Here is an 18,443-nt window from a genome sequence, read left to right as displayed (position 1 = left end):
ACATAAATAAAGTATTGTGATGTAAATTTTAAACTAAAAACCACCTATTTTTATTTTAATACCTAAAAGAGTCTTAAAGTCATTAAAAACGTCGCTGATTGGGCTAAAAAATCCTCTTATTCTAATTGGGATTCAGATATTATAAAAAGTTAAACTATCCGACCCGAACCCACTTTTTTTACCCAATCAGTCAAGATTTTAGCTTTAGGGTTTTAGTGAAAATATTAAATAGGAACAGAACCCTTCAATCTCTTGTTTCCGGGCAAAATCTTTTCGGTTCAACTCAAACCTTCGTCTTGTCTCCCTCTCTACAGAGCAACGTGAAGAAGAAGGGAAAAGAATGGGGAAAATAACGTATAAGAGACTGAAGGGAAGTCAAAACATGAGGCAAAGGCTACTCTTAGCAACATTAAAATCAACTCCGGTTCTCATAGAAGACATCCACGCCGACGACACCTTACCTGGTCTCCGACCGCACGAGATTTCCCTCCTTCGTCTCTTTGAAAAGCTCACCGATGACTGCCTAATTGAAATCAATGAAACTGGTAATACCCCTTTTTTCCCCCTCTGAGCTATTAGCTTTTGAGTTGAACTTAAAAGTTGTTGGTGCTCTTTGATAGGTACAAAATTGAAGTACAAGCCTGGGATTATAGTTGGAGGGAGTCATCTGGTGCATGATTGTGGTGTTAGTAGAGCAATTGGGTATTTTTTGGAGCCTTTGATCTTGCTTGGTTTATTTGCTAGGAAAACCTTAGTTATAATCCTCAAAGGTAATCCCTTTTTTTTGCTTGAATTCCAATTTTTTTTACTTCTTCTGTGGTTACATTCCTTTGATTGTCAGTTATGATGCTCTTTTGTAATATGTTAGCATTGCTAGAAAGTCACTTATTGTTTTGCAATGTATAATAACTTACAATCAGGAGGTTGAGTTAATGGCAATATGTGAAAACTATTGCATTCGGGGGTCTTATAGAATTGTATGTGTTGCAACAATGTTTCAACGTTGATGTGGGAAAACAAGTGTCATAGGTCGAATTTATGGAATAGGGGAATTGATGGATATGATTAGACTACTTTTGATTATTTTCAGGGATTACAAATGATTCTAAGGACCCATCTGTCGATACTTTCCGTTCCACCACCTTTCCCTTGTTGAAGCGTTTTGGGGTTCCTTCAGAAGGATTAAAGTTGGAAATAAAGAGTCGGGGAGTCTCACCTCATGGTGGTGGTGAAGTTCATTTGACAATTCCTACTGTTCAGCACCTAACAGTGAGTTTTTTTAATCTAACATACTTCATTTTTTTATGTGAATTTCTAACACTTTCTGCTACAGGCAACCATGTGGACTGACGAAGGAATGGTTAAGAGAATTAGAGGGGAAGCTTTCACTACCAGAGTGAGCGTTCAGCTTGGAAATGAGATGATATATGCGGCTCGTGGAATTTTTAATCGTTTGCTTCCTGATGTTTACATCGCTAGTGATTATAGAAAACGCTCAGAGGCTGGAAAGTATGGTTACTATATATATATTTTGGAATTTCATTTTTTATCATAACCAGGAAATTTCAAATTCCTTTTTCCCCCTAAATGCAGCTCGTCTGGATATGGAATTTCACTAGTTGCTGAAACTACTTCTGGTTGCTGCATCTCTGCGGATACTACAGTTTCTTATCCACGAGGGGATGAAGAAGAAGATATTGAAGGTGAGGAGAAAAAAGAGTTGATACCTGCAGCTGATGTTGGTGAGAAACTGGCTTCTGTTCTTCTTGAAGAGATTGAGAAAGGTGGAGTGGTGGATTCAACTCACCAGGTATTACTTCTATGTACTCTATTCCATTGACCTGCCACTTGTCTGATTTCATTATTCTAATTCTGTTTTTTTATTTTGATTTCTCTTTGTCCACATCATATAATATTGTACTTATATGCTGTGACTAAGATAAATTTTAAATTAAATGTGAGCTCTGTTGTTCAAAATATTATGCTCATTAAAACTCTTAATTTTCGTTGGGGTAAAATGAAGGCTTTTAAGTATGAAGCAAAGAAGATGATCAGTATTTGCATTAATTCCACAAACTGCCTTTGAATCTATTGAAAATTTTCTCTACGAATTTTCTGATCTTGCTACTGATTTAGCCCTTTAGGTTGCTTTTTTTGCATGCCATTCCTTTATTTATTCCTTGTATTGATCTTCCACTAGAAATTGAAAAGATTTTAAGTTACCAGCGTGGAAAGACTTGTAATAACAATATGGCCATGTATTCGTACTTCATATTGGTTGAGTTCTGGTGGTTCTGCTTTTGATGTTCCTTGTTTTCTTTTATCTTTTCCTTTTTTCTTCTTTCAGGAAATAGAAGTATTTTAACTGGCCAGGAAAATAAAAGGTGTTCCATAATTTAATTATTTTTTAGGGTGGTAAGACTTATCATACAAAAGGACTAGTTTTTACCCTTGGTTTGACATCTAAGCTTTACCAGAGGCATCTTATCAAAGTGCATCTGGAACTGAAAATCTTATAATATGGGAATAACTCCTTATATTCCAAACAAAGATGAAAGTCATAAGCTACTCATTGTAATGCATTATATTGGGACGGTTGTAAAGCTAGCATTTGTAGTTTGGGTAAGTGTCTCTTGTTACTTAACAGTGTAGCCCATTGTTTGGTTTTGTAGGGTTTGTTATTCCTTCTTTGCGCGCTTTGTGTGAATGATGTTTCAAAGGTTCGAGTGGGAAAGCTCTCTCCATATGGAATAGAAACACTGAGAGAAATCAGAGATTTTCTAGATGTTCAATTTGTGATAAAGCCAGATCCATCGACAGGGACGGTAATCCTTAAATGTTGGGGTTCCGGGATGAAGAACCTGTCCAGAAAGACGACCTAATGGCATTGTGTAGCATTGTATCGCAGAGAGCTATGAGTAGATTGATGGCAAATTATTTACTAGATGACATTGAGCTAGTAAATTTAAGGACATTTATTTGTAACAAAATTTTGTAATGGTAATTGATTTTGAAAAAAGGCACCACGCAAATAATATTCTCTTCATCCAAACGGAAACAGAGCAAGACTCGATCACCATTAACGGAATGTTTTTCATGGCCAAAAGTCTGTTTCTGAACTTGAACGTTTTCTAGCTTCTTAATTGTCTGATCCTTATCTTGTATAACCAGCTGCTTAAAAATCGAGAAAACAATCTTTCTATTGGTAAAGGAGCCAAGCAACGATATTCTGTTTGAATCAATCACCATTAACGGAACGGTGTCTTGGTTAAATGTCTTTCTCAACTTGTTTGCTTTCTAGCTTCATGATCCCTATCTTGCAGTATTAGCAACCTAAGAATCTCCAAAGGCATGCCTTCCTTTCTCCTTGAGGGCCTTTCTGTCCTAACCTTTTAACCAAAAGACAATAAGATTGAAATTTTAGATTTGATTACAATCATTAAAAAAAAAGAGTTTAAGCTCTGCTGATCTTGTAATAGACAAACTCTCGTCACTCTTATAGAATGAAGCATCTTCTTTATCGCAAGTTCCTGACAAAATCCGAGAGATGAAGTGTCGACTAGAAAGCATGAGAGTCTTTCTCCTGGATGCTGATAGAGCAGGGACTAAAATCAAATCCAGATGGATTGGGTGAAAAACGTGCGGGAGCTAGCATGTGAAGTTCAAGACATCATTGATGAATTCCCCTACCATGAGAATAACTGACAACAATGGCGTGGTAACAATGGCAAAAGGTACAATTGCAAAAGTTTCTTCCAATTAAGTCTTCATTTCCCCCAAGGATTAGTATGTGAGGCATGAAGTAGCAGCCAAGTTGCAAGACATTAACCAAAGGATGAAAAACATCACTGAGAGAGCCCATCAATTTGGTATTCAACAACTAGAAGAAGGGTACTTCTTCTCCCAATGATCCTAATTGGAAGAACAGACTTAGCGAGTCATCACTTTTCATTAAAGATGGCGATCTTGTTGGAATAGAAAAAGGCACAATATGAGTTACTAAGATGGCTAATGGCTGAAGAACCCCAGCGAACCATCATTTCTGTGGTTGGCATGGGTGGTTCAGGAAAGACTACCCTTGTGGCCAACACTTTCAACAAACAAAGTGTTAAACAGCATTTTGATTTTTGATTTTTTCACTTGGATCACTGTCTCCCAACAATAGGCAATTGAAGAGTTGTTTAGATCCATGGTAAAAGATATCTACAAACAGAAAAATGAAGAAGTTCCGATGCATGTTGATACCATGACCTATAGAGCATTATTGGAGACTTGTGCAGTTCTTGCAGTCAAGAAGGTACCTTGTTGTCTTAGACGAGGTGTGGAGCAATCAATTCTGGTAGGAGATCACTATTGCATTTCCTGAAGGTATGTGCGAAAGCAGGGTCATGGCTACTACTCGAAGAGAGGATGTAGCACCTTTTCAACCCAGGTTTGTAAGCTATGTGCACCGAATTCTGCCCCTCAGAGATAATGATGCTTGGGAATTTTTCTGTAAGAAAGCTTTCCCAAACGAGCTAGGACGGTGTCTGTCGCATCTTGATTCATTGGCAAGAAACCTAGTTGAAAAATGTGAAGGCCTGCTGTTGGCTATTTCGACTCTAGGTGGTATGAAGTCTTCAAAGAAGTCGATAGCCGAATGGAAGAGAGTGCGTGATAATTTGGCTTGGGAGCTAAGCAACAACCCTTCACTTGAACTAATGAGAACTATCTTACTGCATAGTTACCATAAACCGCCTTTCCAACTCAAACATTGCTCCTTGTACTGTTCCCTTTTACCAGAAGATTATGAGATTAGGCGAAATAGAATTAGTAGACTATGGATGGCAGGAGTTTTAGAAATGGGTAACGACATATTACCAGAAGCAGTTGCTAAAAGCTATCTAATGGAACTTATTAGCCGAAGTTTGCTTCAAGTCAAGGAGAGAAATGAGTTTGGAATGCCTTGGTCATTTAAAATGCACGATCTTAAATGAGATTTTGCACTTTCGATATCAAAAGAAGAAAGTTTTCTTGCTGCATGCGATGGAGAAAAAGGAGAAGAACAAAGAGGAAATCATCGCTGCTCAATCCAAGTGAAGGATAAAGAAATAAAGACAGGAAATGGTACATCACAACTTCGTTCTTGATCATTTTTGTTGTTGATGAAACTTGTAAATTCAATGAATTGCCATCCGGTTTAAAATTGTTAAAGAGTGCTGGATTTAGAAGATGCTCCAGTCGATGAACTACCCAGTGAGTTTGGACATTTATTAAATTTAAGATATCTCAACTTGTCAAAAACTCAAGGGAAGGTGCTCCCAAAGTCCATAGGTAAACTTTTTAACTTGCAGTCTTTACTCCCAAAATTGAGAAGCTTCCGAATGAAATTGTGAAGCTGCAAAATTTGAGGCAACTAAGCGCTTCCTACTTGACAAAGAGAGAACTGAAATATTTCCTTGAGGAAATTTGGAGCATAGTTGTACCCCAAATATTTGTATGATAAAAGAGTTTGCAAGTTGTATCCCTACTGAGAGTAACAAGCGCCTTGTTACTTAAAAGAAATGGAACAATTAACAAGGAATGGAATGCCTTCGCAACTTATGGTTGGGTTCAACGCAGGCTACAATAAAGCTGGAGGCACTTTCATCAGCTCCTCCATAGTCCATACCTTGAGAAGCTGACACTAGATGGGAAATTGGGGAAAGTTCCACATTGGTTTGCTCAACCTCAAATTCTTGTCACTGCAGTTTACTTAAGTGGGGGAAGATGCAGTTTCTCACCTACAGGCATTGCCTAATTTGTTGAAACTTAATCTTTCCAATAACGCATTTGTAGGAGAGCGACTGTGTTTGGTTGAAGGGTTCAAAAAAGCTTCAATATTTAAATTTACGCCAACTCCCTCAGCAGAAAGAGACTGTGATAGAAACTGAGGTGATGCCTGGGCTCAAGGAGTCAACATCTTCAAATGCAAGGAGTTGATTCGATTGCCATACAGATGTTCGAATGAATTGGTGGAGAGCATATGCGGACAAAGGAAACCGCTCCCATCTACACCACACATCTTACTCACCAGAACTGATGAAGAAGCTGCCTTCTACAATTCCAGGTACCCGTCTGTTTTACTAATCAATAATAGTGACTGCGTTTTATTCTTAAAGATTGGTATCATGACATAATATATTGTTATCATTGTAATTCCATTATATCCAGAAAATAAATGGTACTCATTTGAGTTCACCAATGTCTAGTGCACATCATAAAGGACTACAAGGCGTTACTAATACGTAAGAATGTACCACATTTCGTACAGAAATGAGGTATGGATGACAATCTTATTCTAAATCTGAAGCAATATAGAAAATTCAATAGTTGAAAGTAGTAGGTTGGTTTTATTTGCAGGAGAGAAGCGCATCAATTTTGTGTTCAAGGTGTGCTTCATGGTCCTCTAAACGAGCTTTGATGGCTTGATTGTTGGAATCCCAAAGAAGCAGAGTTGGGACTCCAGTTAGCTTGAATGTTGAGTCAAGCCGCCAAGGATGCTGTGGATTCCTCCATGTTGGCCTGTCACCCACATATGCTCTCAGCAGTGTCACATCCTCTGGCGACGCTTCCAATTTCTTGTATATCACAGGTTCAGCTCTTACACAGTCTAAACGCAAAAAAAAAAAAAACCGATACTAGTAAACAATCTTAGAAATCAATCCTCGACTAAACCCTACCTTATTTTGAGGTTAAGAGGCGATGGGGATTTTTTTTTTTTTTTGGGGGGGGTGGTTGATAAAGAAAACACATCATCAATTAACTCAAGACTTGCACACATGAAGAGAGATGAATTAATAACCAAAAAGAGGAGGAAAAGTACCAGGACACCAACTAAGAGAGGTAGAGGGGTCTTTATCGGCCAAGAAAAGGATGAAATTGGCTTTGTAGTTGGGTGCATCTGATCTGAATTTCTCAAACATACCGCCAAAGCTTGAAACCGTCGAATCCACTACTTTCAACGGCATTCTTTTTGGCTTCCACTGTTTCTTCCTCCCCAAAATTGTGAGATTCAAGAAGTGGGAAGATAGATATGGTTGGAAAAAGAAAGAATGTTGTAAAACTTGTGCTTTCTTCAGGCCCAGCCTTTTAATGGGCTACGCTGTAGACATGGAACAGAAAAAGGCCTTCGCCCTTGGTTGGTTGAATTGGCCCATTTCTTGACTATTTAATATTAGCTAAGTAGGGCGCAATTAAGGAATGGTCACAGATCTTTCCAAAGCCTCCCCCTTTAAATCCCACACAAGTGGTGGAACCAATCAAAATAACGTTTCCTTATTCAAGAGGTTGAATAATATAAAATTCTATTTTTTTTAAAGTACTTTAGAGAAAAAATAAACAAACTTAAAATTAATATGAATTTTTAATTTATAGATCATTGATAAATAATAAAATAAAAAAAGAAATCTTAGCATAATTTTATCACTTTTCACTGTATTTTAGTTTTCATTTTCCCTACCACCTCTAATTTTCTTTTTTTCGTCATTCTCTATCTTTTTCCCATAATCTTTCATCCTTCTCTTTAATCATTATATTGTCTCCCTTTTGATTCAAACTCTGGGAAAAAAATCATTTTTTCCATACTGGATGGTAATGAAGCGAATTGGGTATAAATGTTACTAAATTTATCACCATTTCACAGCAAACACACTCTGTTCCACCACCTGCCTCATTCCATTATGAATATATAATTTTGAAAATCACTACCACCTCTATGGATGTTAGATGCATTCATCCTTATGTCATTGTTGGGATCTAGTGCCCTTAGTATAGTGATATTGTCTACGTACTTTATGTGCTTGTAATTTTTCAAACAAATTGGTTTAGTGAAATTGCATCGTTATTATTAATATCTTTTGTACAATGTCCTCTTTGCACACAAAGTAAAATAAAAGCAAATATTAGCGCATTGATTATCTAATGTTTAACTAATAATAAGTTGCATTATGTGATCGGATTATAATGCAAGAAAACAACTTATATTAGTAGATAATCTAAAAAGGTATATAGTCTAATCAAAATTAAGCAAGTTAATTAAAAAAATATTATGTCGTCTATAATGTTCAATTAGGACATTGTCTTAGGTATTGGAGTGGATGACTCCCAAAAGATAGAGATGTAAATGTGACTAACTGGACTTGTAGTATATCATACATGGCCTAAGTTAAATAAAATCTAGATTTATTTATGGATTTATTCACTTGTGACATCCATAATGTGACTTACTTCATTTCATAGTAATTGATGGAGTATGTATGCTTGACTCATATACTGTAATGAATTAAAAGCTTGAGTTCAATTGGTAATAGAGTCCAAAGCTGGTGCTTTAGGTATACAACTTTCGTATGACATATCTTCACTTACAGTGGTGGAATTCATAGACTAATAAATGTATATGATATCCTCTATTGACATTACATATTGGATTTGAAAGTAATGTGGCCATGGGTCATTTGTCCTAAGATGAATGATTTAATTACTAAATGTTAGTAATTGACATTTTCATGAAGGAATATGTAATAGTTACTATGAGATAAAATAGGATTATAATGGGAGAACGAATTTTATCCCAAAATAATTAAGGATGTGCTATGAGGGTAACACATATCACAAGGTCATTGGATGAACACTTGATATAGTAATGGTATACAATGAAGAGATTGGAGAGTTCAATCATTGTACTTTAGTCGAATGACTCTATGACTAAATAATGCGTTTTCTCACTATGAACAAGAGATTATTAAGGAATTAAATTAATTTCTTGAATTATTATTTAATTAAATTGTAATTAAATAATTGAAGTTCAAGTGAAAGTTAAATTAATTAAGTTATCGTAGTTTCATAAGAACAAGTTAATTAAGTTAATTTGCTCATAGATTCTAGTGTGATAAAATCATCATGACCTTAACAATATTAAAATTGGGTTGAGAAAATAATGTAATTAGTTTAATTAATTAATTAAAAGAATAAATAATGTTTTGGGCATAGAAATATATTCATTGGGTAGGATAAATTATATGAGTTAGTTTAAAGACCAGATGGCACATATAATTGGATCTGATTCATGACGAGGCCTAACTAGGAATGGTTAAAAGGGAGGGGTGACAAACCCTAGTCCTAGGAAAGGAGTTGTCGTCACCCTTTGCATACTCTCCTAGTGGGAGTCGGTTTTCCTTTTAAAATATTATTATTCGGTCACAACTTGTTTGATTGAGGCACTTGTTATCTTCTCTATAAATAGAAACTAAGAATTAGGTTAAATACACACTTTGATATTATAGAAAAATATAGTCAAGTTTTATAGAGTCTGTGTTTGGTTTCTAACCTTTGAAAGTTTACATAGCTTATCATTGATTTGCGAATAGAGCCTAGACTCTAGCAAACCGTGGTCTAGATTAACGGAGAAGATCGATGGTAGAAAGCCGGGAACGACAAAGTTTGTCTAACCCGAAAACATAGGTATAATTTGCGTAATAAGCTTATTGCTACAAATATCATAACCGGTCGATTTCAAAGAAAACTTTAAACTTTGGATTTGCATACAAACACGGTTTTCAAATTGATTTTTCCAACACTCACCCCACACTACTTCAATTTAATTGTTGCTACTTATCTTATTTTTAATTTTTTAAAATCAAATAATTATTCAAACATAATTATTCAAAAAATATTTAGACATAAAAATATGTGGATTTTTTCTATAATATGTTTTTTTTAATTTTTATCATTTTAATAGTTATATATAAGAATAAAATGATAACTCCATAAAGAGAGTGGGGCAGGGTGAGACAAATAGTTATCATAATCGCTCTTCCCATTGCTCATAAAAAAAATCCAGTCCACTTAAAGCGAATCAATTTAGAATCGATGGAGTGGTTCAAATTTTACCATCTCTATTCTTCACAGTTTAAGGGACTTTAAGATTTAGTTAATCTCTTTCTCTTCATTGCTTTTAATTTACGATTGTTGATACCCATTACTTCAAATATAGCCACCTTACACTCCACGAAGCTTGGTTTTTTTAGCAAAACAAAAAGGGGGATGTGAAGATTTTAGCATAGACAAAAGCTTCAAGGGATTTGGAATTATATATATATTTTGGTTTTGGACTTATACTACTTCACAGGCCGATTTCCAATCTAATTGATTAGTCCGATTTAATTTCAGTAACCAACCCCTCTCGTCACCCACTAAAGATTAAACAATGATTTACCGATTGCTCACTCCCTATCCTCCGCCCTATCTCCTCCATTTTAGTTCACTACTACTATATTTTTTCTTTAAAAATTTAAAAAGGTAAAAAAAAAGCATCAAATTTTCTAATCTTTATTATATTCCGAATAATCATGAAAGGAAGGATTTGGATTTGGGGTAGTGATGGCTAAGTCACTACAATAGTCGAATGATGCGTGATGAGAGTAGCAGAAGAGTTTTTTTTTTTTTAATAATTTTTTTTATTTTTTAGAATTATGCCTTATCTATATTTGCCTTATGAAAAATAATTTTGTTATAATCTTGTTTAAGACATTTTAAGTACTATTTTGCTGCATATTACATTGAAAAAACAAATACAATAATAAAGTAAAAATTTGACAACTAAAATTGGTGTTCTTTTGGGATGTGCTTGTCATTGTTGGCACAAGTTAAACCACTATTGCTGTAAAACTCTAAATCTTAACACAATTCATATATGAAAATTTGAAAACTTGCGATCTATTTTTTCAAATGTTTGAAGAGAATCAAGGATCTCGTGTTGTTCAAGATTCTTGGCCTCCTCTATAGCAGTGATCTTGATTAAAAATCTTTCAAGGAGAGACCTGAGCACCTTTCTCACAAGTTTGGTATTTGAGTACTTCTCCCCAAATGCAAAAGCTTGGTTTGATAAGTCATGCAACTTGGCATAAAATTCACATATTGTCTCAGATTCCTACATCCTTAAGCCTTCAAATTTAGAAGTCAACTTTTGCATCTTTGACTGCTTGACTACGGAGACTCCCTCATGAGCGGTTTCTAAGATATCCCAAGCGTTCTTTGCCATTGTGCATTTGGCAATCCTTTTAAATTAGTGTTTGCCAACTTCTCTTCCTAAGTGGCCCACTGAATTTTTGGCTTTATAATTGTACAATTCTCACCATCCATCTTGGATACTTCCCATCCAGTTAGGATCACATGCCATGCTTTCTCATCAATTAACATTATATAGGCTTTTATGTGGACTTTTCGGTAGGTATAATTGCCAACTTTGAGCATAGAGGGTCTCGATGTGGATGAACCTTCCGTATCTAAATCTTAGTAAAACTTCTGATCTCCACTAGCTACTTTAAATGGTAGCCTCTGGTACCAATTGTTAACACAAGGGTCGTTTCCAAGAGCAGAAGTTGCATAATCAAATTAGTGCCTAAGATGCTGGGCACTCCTCTAGGCACTAAATGAAGAATAGTAATCACACGAGACACAAAGAGATGATTATGCAGTTCAATTTTCCTATGTCTACGGAGCCTAGCTTAGTGATAAATATGCACTCTCTTCAACAATTACAAAGTGAACCTACCCAATCACACACACCATAATCGTTTTCCTTACCCTTATACTTTGAAGACATAGTACTTTCACCATTATGATCACCTCCTGTGATCATAAGAAGTAAAACCACAACAACAGGTTTCACTATAAAAATAACGCTCTTACAAAGTTATTCTCATAATAACAGATTAAATGCCTAATTCTCTTCAACTATTTCTTAGGCAATTCTTTCAAATATATAGACTTTGATTTCGAGGCTTGCTTACAACAAGAGATCCAATACAATCCCAATAAAATAGTAATACCATAAGAGTAATGCTATATAATAACATATGAAATAAGTATGGACTCTATAACAGCTCATTAGCAGAATCACGATCCAATCCAAAGTCCATAATCCAAGAGATTGCTTTGGGAAATTTTGATCCAAATCAATTACCAATATTTGTATTCCTAAGTAGTACGATCTTCCATAATGGGCTAGATATTCACCATGCAGTCAACATAACTCAAATATAAGGTTCAATAAATTGTAAACACCTAAATATGAAAATTGCCTTCACATAGATTTGGTGGGTAGGGGAGAGGGTACTCGCTCTGGCACCAAATTGCCAGTTTCATATTTTTTCAACAAGGTTGATGGTTAAATTGGACTCTTTTTAAAAGGTTGAGGGTCAAATTTAGCAAAAAAAAAAAGTACACATTAAAGACTAAATTTATCATTATGTCATTTAAATAACTATATTTCAATGCAATAATTTTGATAACATTATAGTGACTATTTTCATTTCTCATTACCTTTTTTTTCCTCTTTTTTCATGAAGATCTGCATTGGCTCTTCCCAAATCATTAAAATTAATATATATGTTTTATTTATAGCTGAAAGTAAAATCTTGACTTAAAATTTGAGAAAAGAAGAAATTAACAGTCGAGTGACAAAAAGGTAACAATTTGATAATGTTAGTAACTATTATGTAACTTTTAAAAGTCAAATGATCGAAATGTAATTTTAAACAAAATTTAAGTACTAATTCCTATAAATAAACTCCTCCTTAAAATGGGCGGCTGGAACGGATATTAATTAGGGAAAATGACAGTGAACGAATATAATAGGCGCAGACATGAGGCAGCTAAGAGTAAGATCTGTTTATATTTTTTTGGTGAAACGTGGATAGGAATTGTGACCAAAAGGTTTTTTACTTAAACATTTAATATTATATATAACATTGACAACAGAGTTCACTGCTCACTCATTCATGTTTAATGCATGTCCTCCTACAACATAAATGGGGTATTACTATCACCAGCTTGGATTTAGACAGATGATGTGGTGTATTTAGTTTATTTTTTTTGTCTCAAATTATAATATTGTTATAGTATTTAATTTTATTGTTATTATTATTTTTACACTAATCACAGACAAATACACACTGTCCATCCAAACCTACCATTGACCTTTTATTTATTTATATATATAAAAAACAAATTACCAGAATATTAAAGAAAAGTAATTTGCTACTTTAGAAAAAAAAGTGATTTGCTCAGTCAACAGGATGACATTATTTCATTATTATCATAAATAAAAATAATAATTAGGCCAAGTAATGGAGAATATCCCATTTTCGATACTCTTGTAGGGTGACTTAAGAAATTTTAAGATCATTATGAAGATTTATCAATATATTTATATGGAACGATTGTGTTTATTTATGTATTTTTACTAATTTTTATGTTCTGATTTCTAGTAATAATTTTGCTTAATAAAATAAAGGATTTACTATCTCATCATTTTGCATATTTGATTTGGATAAGAAGCCTACGGTCCATCCTATTTGCAAATTGGTTAATAAATATCACAGACGGCGGCTAACTTTTTGAAAGAAAAAACATAAAATAGACGACGACTAATTAATAAATAGTAATTATACAAGTGACAATCAAACTTTCGAATTAGGCAGCTTTCATGACATGCATCTTCCAATTAAAATAAACCATATTTCCATTATTATTTTTAAGCAGGTCAAATGCTGCAATTTTGTTAACATTTTTGTCTATTTTTTATATATATGAACATGGAGCTAGAGAGTTTGCTATCAATTTTGTGGCGTTAATTTATGCACTTAATCTAGTTTGAACATTCAAGTGCCAAAAAAATAACGTCTATAAATACCTCTCTCAAAACACATAAAATTCATCTCATACTTCAACTTTTCTTCATTGCAATATTCTTATAGAATCAAACTTCAAAATGGAGTTTACTTTAGTAGCTCTTACTTCTCTCATAGCCTTAGCCTTGGTCCATCCTTCCCATGCCCAAAACTCACCACAAGACTACCTAGTCCTTCCCTCCCAAGCCCAAGACTCACAACAAGACTACCTAGCCTTGGGAGGGGACTCACCACAAGACTACCTCAATGCTCACAATGCAGCTCGAGCAGCCGTCGGTGTTGGCCCTATGATTTGGGACAAGACCGTGGCTGCCTATGCACGGAACTACGCTAATCAACACTATTACGACTGCAACCTTATTCACTCCGGTGGACCTTATGGTGAGAATCTTGCCTGGAGTAGCGCTGACTTTTCGGGCACTAGTGCTGTAAGAATGTGGGTTAGTGAGAGGGTAAACTACAATTACAACTCCAACAGTTGTGCAGCAGGCAAGGTTTGCGGGCATTATACTCAAGTGGTTTGGCGCAACTCGATTCGTCTTGGGTGTGCTAAGGTGAGGTGCAACACTGGTGGAACTTTCATTACTTGCAACTATGCTCCTGCAGGCAATATCATCGGTCAAAGACCTTACTAAAAAGTTTATTTTGCTTAAACATCTTCCAAATCAACTCAATTATCTACCATAAAAATGCTAAATATATGTTAGTACTCATCAGCCTACTGCATGGCAAATAATAAGGAAGAAATGAATGTTTTATTGTTTCGATTTACTATTATAATTTTATTATAATGAACATATATATATATATATATTTCTAAATAGTTTTTCTTAAAGGATCTATGATGCATTTGTAACACCCCAAATTCGGTTTAGACGTTACGATCAAACCTTGAGGAATTAAATAAATTTGTTCTAAAATTCCAGATTTTGAACTAGAAAAGTGTGTTTTCGAGAAACGTTAATTTTGACAAATTATCTCTTGCAATTTTTCGAGAAATACGAGTAGATCTTATTTACTTGACAGAAAAAAATTAATTTGTTATTTAGTGTTGCAGCGAAAGTTTCAGAGTCGTTAATTTGTAAAGCACGATTTCAAAATGTGGAAACAAATCATTTTGCAATTTAACAAACCCACAATCCAATAGTAAGCCCATCAAAAACTAAAATTAAAGTCCAAAATACTTAAACAGTCTAAAAAGTTCAGAGTTAAATCTAAAACATAAACCGTCTCATTTTATTAATTGGAAAACTTGACTATTATAAGGTGTGTGTAAATTTTTCCAAAACGATAACATAAAATACTCAATTTATCAAAAATGTCGCAGACTTTATTTATTATTTTCATAAAACTCATTTTCTCGGTTAAAATGATTTGCAACGGAAAAACATTTACCTTGTTTAACTTTGGAAGGTCAAACGTCAAGGTTTTTTTAATTAATAGAAATCATGCGGAATTTTCAATTAAAACCAAAATTAGAAGTACGAACTTTAGTCCCAAAATCTAAAAGTCCAAAAAAGTTTAATTAATGATTAATTAATATAATCTTACGCGAGGAAACCAATCTAAGCTCCCGAATGCCGCCCAATCCTAAGTTTGCGAATTACCTGAGAAGATAAAGTAAGCCAGTGAGCTATGAAGCTCAGTGTGTAACATAACTCAAGCATAAGTACAGATAACACAATAAATAGATTAAAATATCTCAGAGAATTTTATCAAATTCAAATGAGCAAAATTGGGCATTCATGGTTATGTCAATGCAATATTTTCAGAAAATATAATGCAGATTTTTTGGAAAGCTTCCTACCCAACCCCGCTACACACCAATTAGAGTTTCCCAGAACTCGTCCTTCCAAAAACACACCAATAGATAATTGTGGACAATGTCACCAGAGTTGCAATTAAATCTGCCAGATCAAATATATGTGATCGAGCTACCATATTTGCAGTCAAGTTGCCAGAACAGATATGTGGTTAAACCACCAGATAGTGTAGATCATTAAACTGTCAAAACTTCCTCCTTACCATATCATCCTAACCCCATGCAATGTGACATGGCATGCAAATACGGAATCAGAACAGTAAGCATGTTGTGAATGCTATTGTATTTTTAACAGAAATCAATAGGCATGGAATTTCATGCTTTGTAGAACAGATATGTCAGTTTCCAATAATAATAAATCAATATAATCGGAATAGCCACAATGTCACATGCTATGAGAATTGGAACAAAACATAATTTATCAATTATCGTATAACAATCATTTGACAGATTTAAACAGAATACTTACCTTCTTTCAACACACAAGTCTTTTAACACATTCAGCCACTCTATAATACTTGTAATAATTTTCACATTACTAAATTTATCAAAAATCAAACATGCTATATACTTATCATACAAGATAAATCACATAAAAAAAAACAACAAATTTTATTGATCGAACAAAACTACATGTCATTCATCTAAGTTTATGAAATTGCTAACCTCAAATATGCAATCCAAAACTCGATCCTAACTAAACTTACTCAAAATGAGCCCACACACCCGTGTGACTTACACACCCTACCTGGCACAGCCCGTGTGGCTCACACGGCCTGATACACAATTGTGTGGCTCACACGATTGTGTGGCATCGATAATTTCAAAATTTTGCTATTTTATGAAGTTTCGAGTTAGCTCCACACACCTGATGACTTCCAAGATGCCAGTAAAACAACAACACACCAAATTCTGCACAACAAACATCCAAAAATATTTAATTACACAACCTCACTCCCTAAATCAATCGGTTAATAACGAACACATTCCACAACACTATCCTGAAGAAACACCAATCAACCCTCCAAAAAGGAGCATTTTGCATTCTAACCTCTAAAGAGAAAACTATTGATACTCAACCTGATAGAGGAATATGCTCTTCTTGATTCTCACCTAAATAGAACCACAGGAACGATTAAAACAAGGTTTACTGAACAACTTACAGAAAATTGGTAAAAACCTTATTACAGAGAAAAAATATATGACACTTACTCAAGAATTGAGATACAATCTACTCGATCGAGAACACCACACAGAGAATAGCACTTAAAATTCAACAACACCACAATGGCAAGGTGACAACAAAAAGAAACAATAGCAAGGGGGCGACAACAGAAAAATTAGAGGTAAAAAAAGAGCAATTTAGGGAAAAAAAGAAAAAAAAAGAAATCAAAGAAAGTTTTGTTGATAGCAAATTAATGTGAAAACAAAAAGAGTATAATGGGGGAGAGTGGAAGGGGAACGATTGAGTGGGAGAGTGTTTTGGGGAGGAATTTTCTCAAAATTTTTAAAAATAACAACTAAATCCCAACAAATAAGGTTAGTTGCTATCATATTAAGCTGATCAGAATTCAAATTTAATCTGGCTACTTCCAAATGGACGACACAATAAGAAAGAATAAAAATATTTCCACTTTTCTCACAAATAAGATTCAAGCACAAAACTGCTGGTAAGCTGAAACCTTACCACTAAACCAGTGGTTCGAGCTAAAATTAATAAAAATTCAAAGGAAGGGATTTGAACACAGAACCTTAGGCACATAAACAAAACTCTTAACCACTGAATCCATATCAATTCACTGCACACAATTCTTGCAACATTTATTCAAAAACAAGATGTCACCAATTTTGATTCACTAACTCTGTAACTGCCCGTTTTCAGTGAAATCGGAATAGTGGTTTCGGGACCACAAATTTGAAGTTAAAAAATTTATTTTAATATTATTTTAATATCTACAACATGATAGTATTATTTTATAAAAATTTCTTTAAGAAAATTTACCGTTTGTATGCTCAATTTGTGAAAAAGGACTAAATCGCGTAAAGTGCGAAAGTTGGCTTCTATTAGTTAAATGTGTTAAATAGCTATAAAACTTTAAAGTGGGGGTAATTATTTGATAATTAGACCACTAATTGAGTTAGTTCATGTGCATGGCATGGTATTTAAGAATTTTTAAAGTTAGGTAAGGGTAAAAAGGTACTTAGGAAATTAAAGTTAAAAATTAAATAAAACACAAATGGTCATCTCTTTCATTCTTGCATGCGCCGAAAATTACAGAAAAGTATGGCCATTTGAGAGCTTGAAATTTTGACAAAGAAAATCCCTTGCATATCAAGAAAAGCCACGTTCGAAATTAGATTGGGAAAAGGACAAAGTTATTGAATAAACGATCGTTTTCCGCCGTACGAGTTTGAGGTAAGTTCGTGTAATTAAATTGTGTATTTACATACTTTAATTGAAATATATGTACGTGGATTGTGTAATTTCAATGTATAATTATCGAACGCTGATAACACTCTAGAATAACGTATTTTTATGTATTAATTATGTATTTATTATGAGTATGATCATGCTAATTTGAGCTATTTATGATCTTTTATCTCATAGGGACTATATTTGAGGCAAAAGCAAAATTAAGGGCCAAAAGCGTGAATTTAGAGATAAAATGGGCCAATGTGCGACACAAGGAAAAGTTGGTGCTAAAAGTGCAAGTATGGAGGACACAAGGGTTGAAATGCAAAAAGAAGAGATTTTATTCTATCAGACTCTATTTTAATTATATTAGGATAATTAATATTAGGATAATTATTAATGATTATTTAATTTTAGGATTTAATTTTATTTATCTTTATTTATCTTCAATTAAATGTATTTATCTTCTAGGAGTTTAAGTAGGATTAGACTATCT

The 18,443-nt window shown here is 34.1% G+C and overlaps 3 protein-coding genes and 1 pseudogene across 3 annotated transcripts; 3 read left to right on the top strand and 1 right to left on the bottom strand.

Moving 5' to 3' along the window:
• The first annotated feature begins 216 nt into the window (after nt 1-216).
• On the top strand, nt 217-3,052 carry LOC105799264 (probable RNA 3'-terminal phosphate cyclase-like protein). Its single transcript, XM_012629721.2, has 6 exons — nt 217-545; nt 621-770; nt 1,091-1,269; nt 1,334-1,509; nt 1,594-1,810; nt 2,673-3,052. Exons 1-6 carry the CDS (start codon nt 341-343, stop codon nt 2,880-2,882), a joined length of 1,137 nt encoding a protein of 378 aa, XP_012485175.1. The 5' UTR covers nt 217-340; the 3' UTR covers nt 2,883-3,052.
• A 546-nt stretch (nt 3,053-3,598) lies between these two features.
• LOC105797671 (disease resistance protein RPM1-like) lies at nt 3,599-5,667 on the top strand (annotated as a pseudogene).
• A 483-nt stretch (nt 5,668-6,150) lies between these two features.
• On the bottom strand, nt 6,151-7,050 carry LOC105799265 (thioredoxin-like protein Clot). Its single transcript, XM_012629722.2, has 2 exons — nt 6,845-7,050; nt 6,151-6,631 (listed from the first exon to the last, which is right to left on the bottom strand). The coding sequence occupies exons 1-2, from the start codon at nt 6,987-6,989 to the stop codon at nt 6,372-6,374; spliced, it is 405 nt and encodes a 134-aa protein (XP_012485176.1). The 5' UTR covers nt 6,990-7,050; the 3' UTR covers nt 6,151-6,371.
• A 6,663-nt stretch (nt 7,051-13,713) lies between these two features.
• On the top strand, nt 13,714-14,483 carry LOC105799262 (pathogenesis-related protein 1). The gene has a single exon (XM_012629720.2). The coding sequence runs from the start codon at nt 13,793-13,795 to the stop codon at nt 14,345-14,347; it is 555 nt and encodes a 184-aa protein (XP_012485174.1). The 5' UTR covers nt 13,714-13,792; the 3' UTR covers nt 14,348-14,483.
• The last annotated feature ends 3,960 nt before the right edge of the window (nt 14,484-18,443 follow it).

This window comes from Gossypium raimondii, chromosome 9, assembly GCF_025698545.1.
Source record: "Gossypium raimondii isolate GPD5lz chromosome 9, ASM2569854v1, whole genome shotgun sequence".
In the NCBI taxonomy this organism is placed as follows: Eukaryota; Viridiplantae; Streptophyta; class Magnoliopsida; order Malvales; family Malvaceae; genus Gossypium; species Gossypium raimondii.
This window is presented reverse-complemented; position numbering and strand designations above follow the sequence as displayed.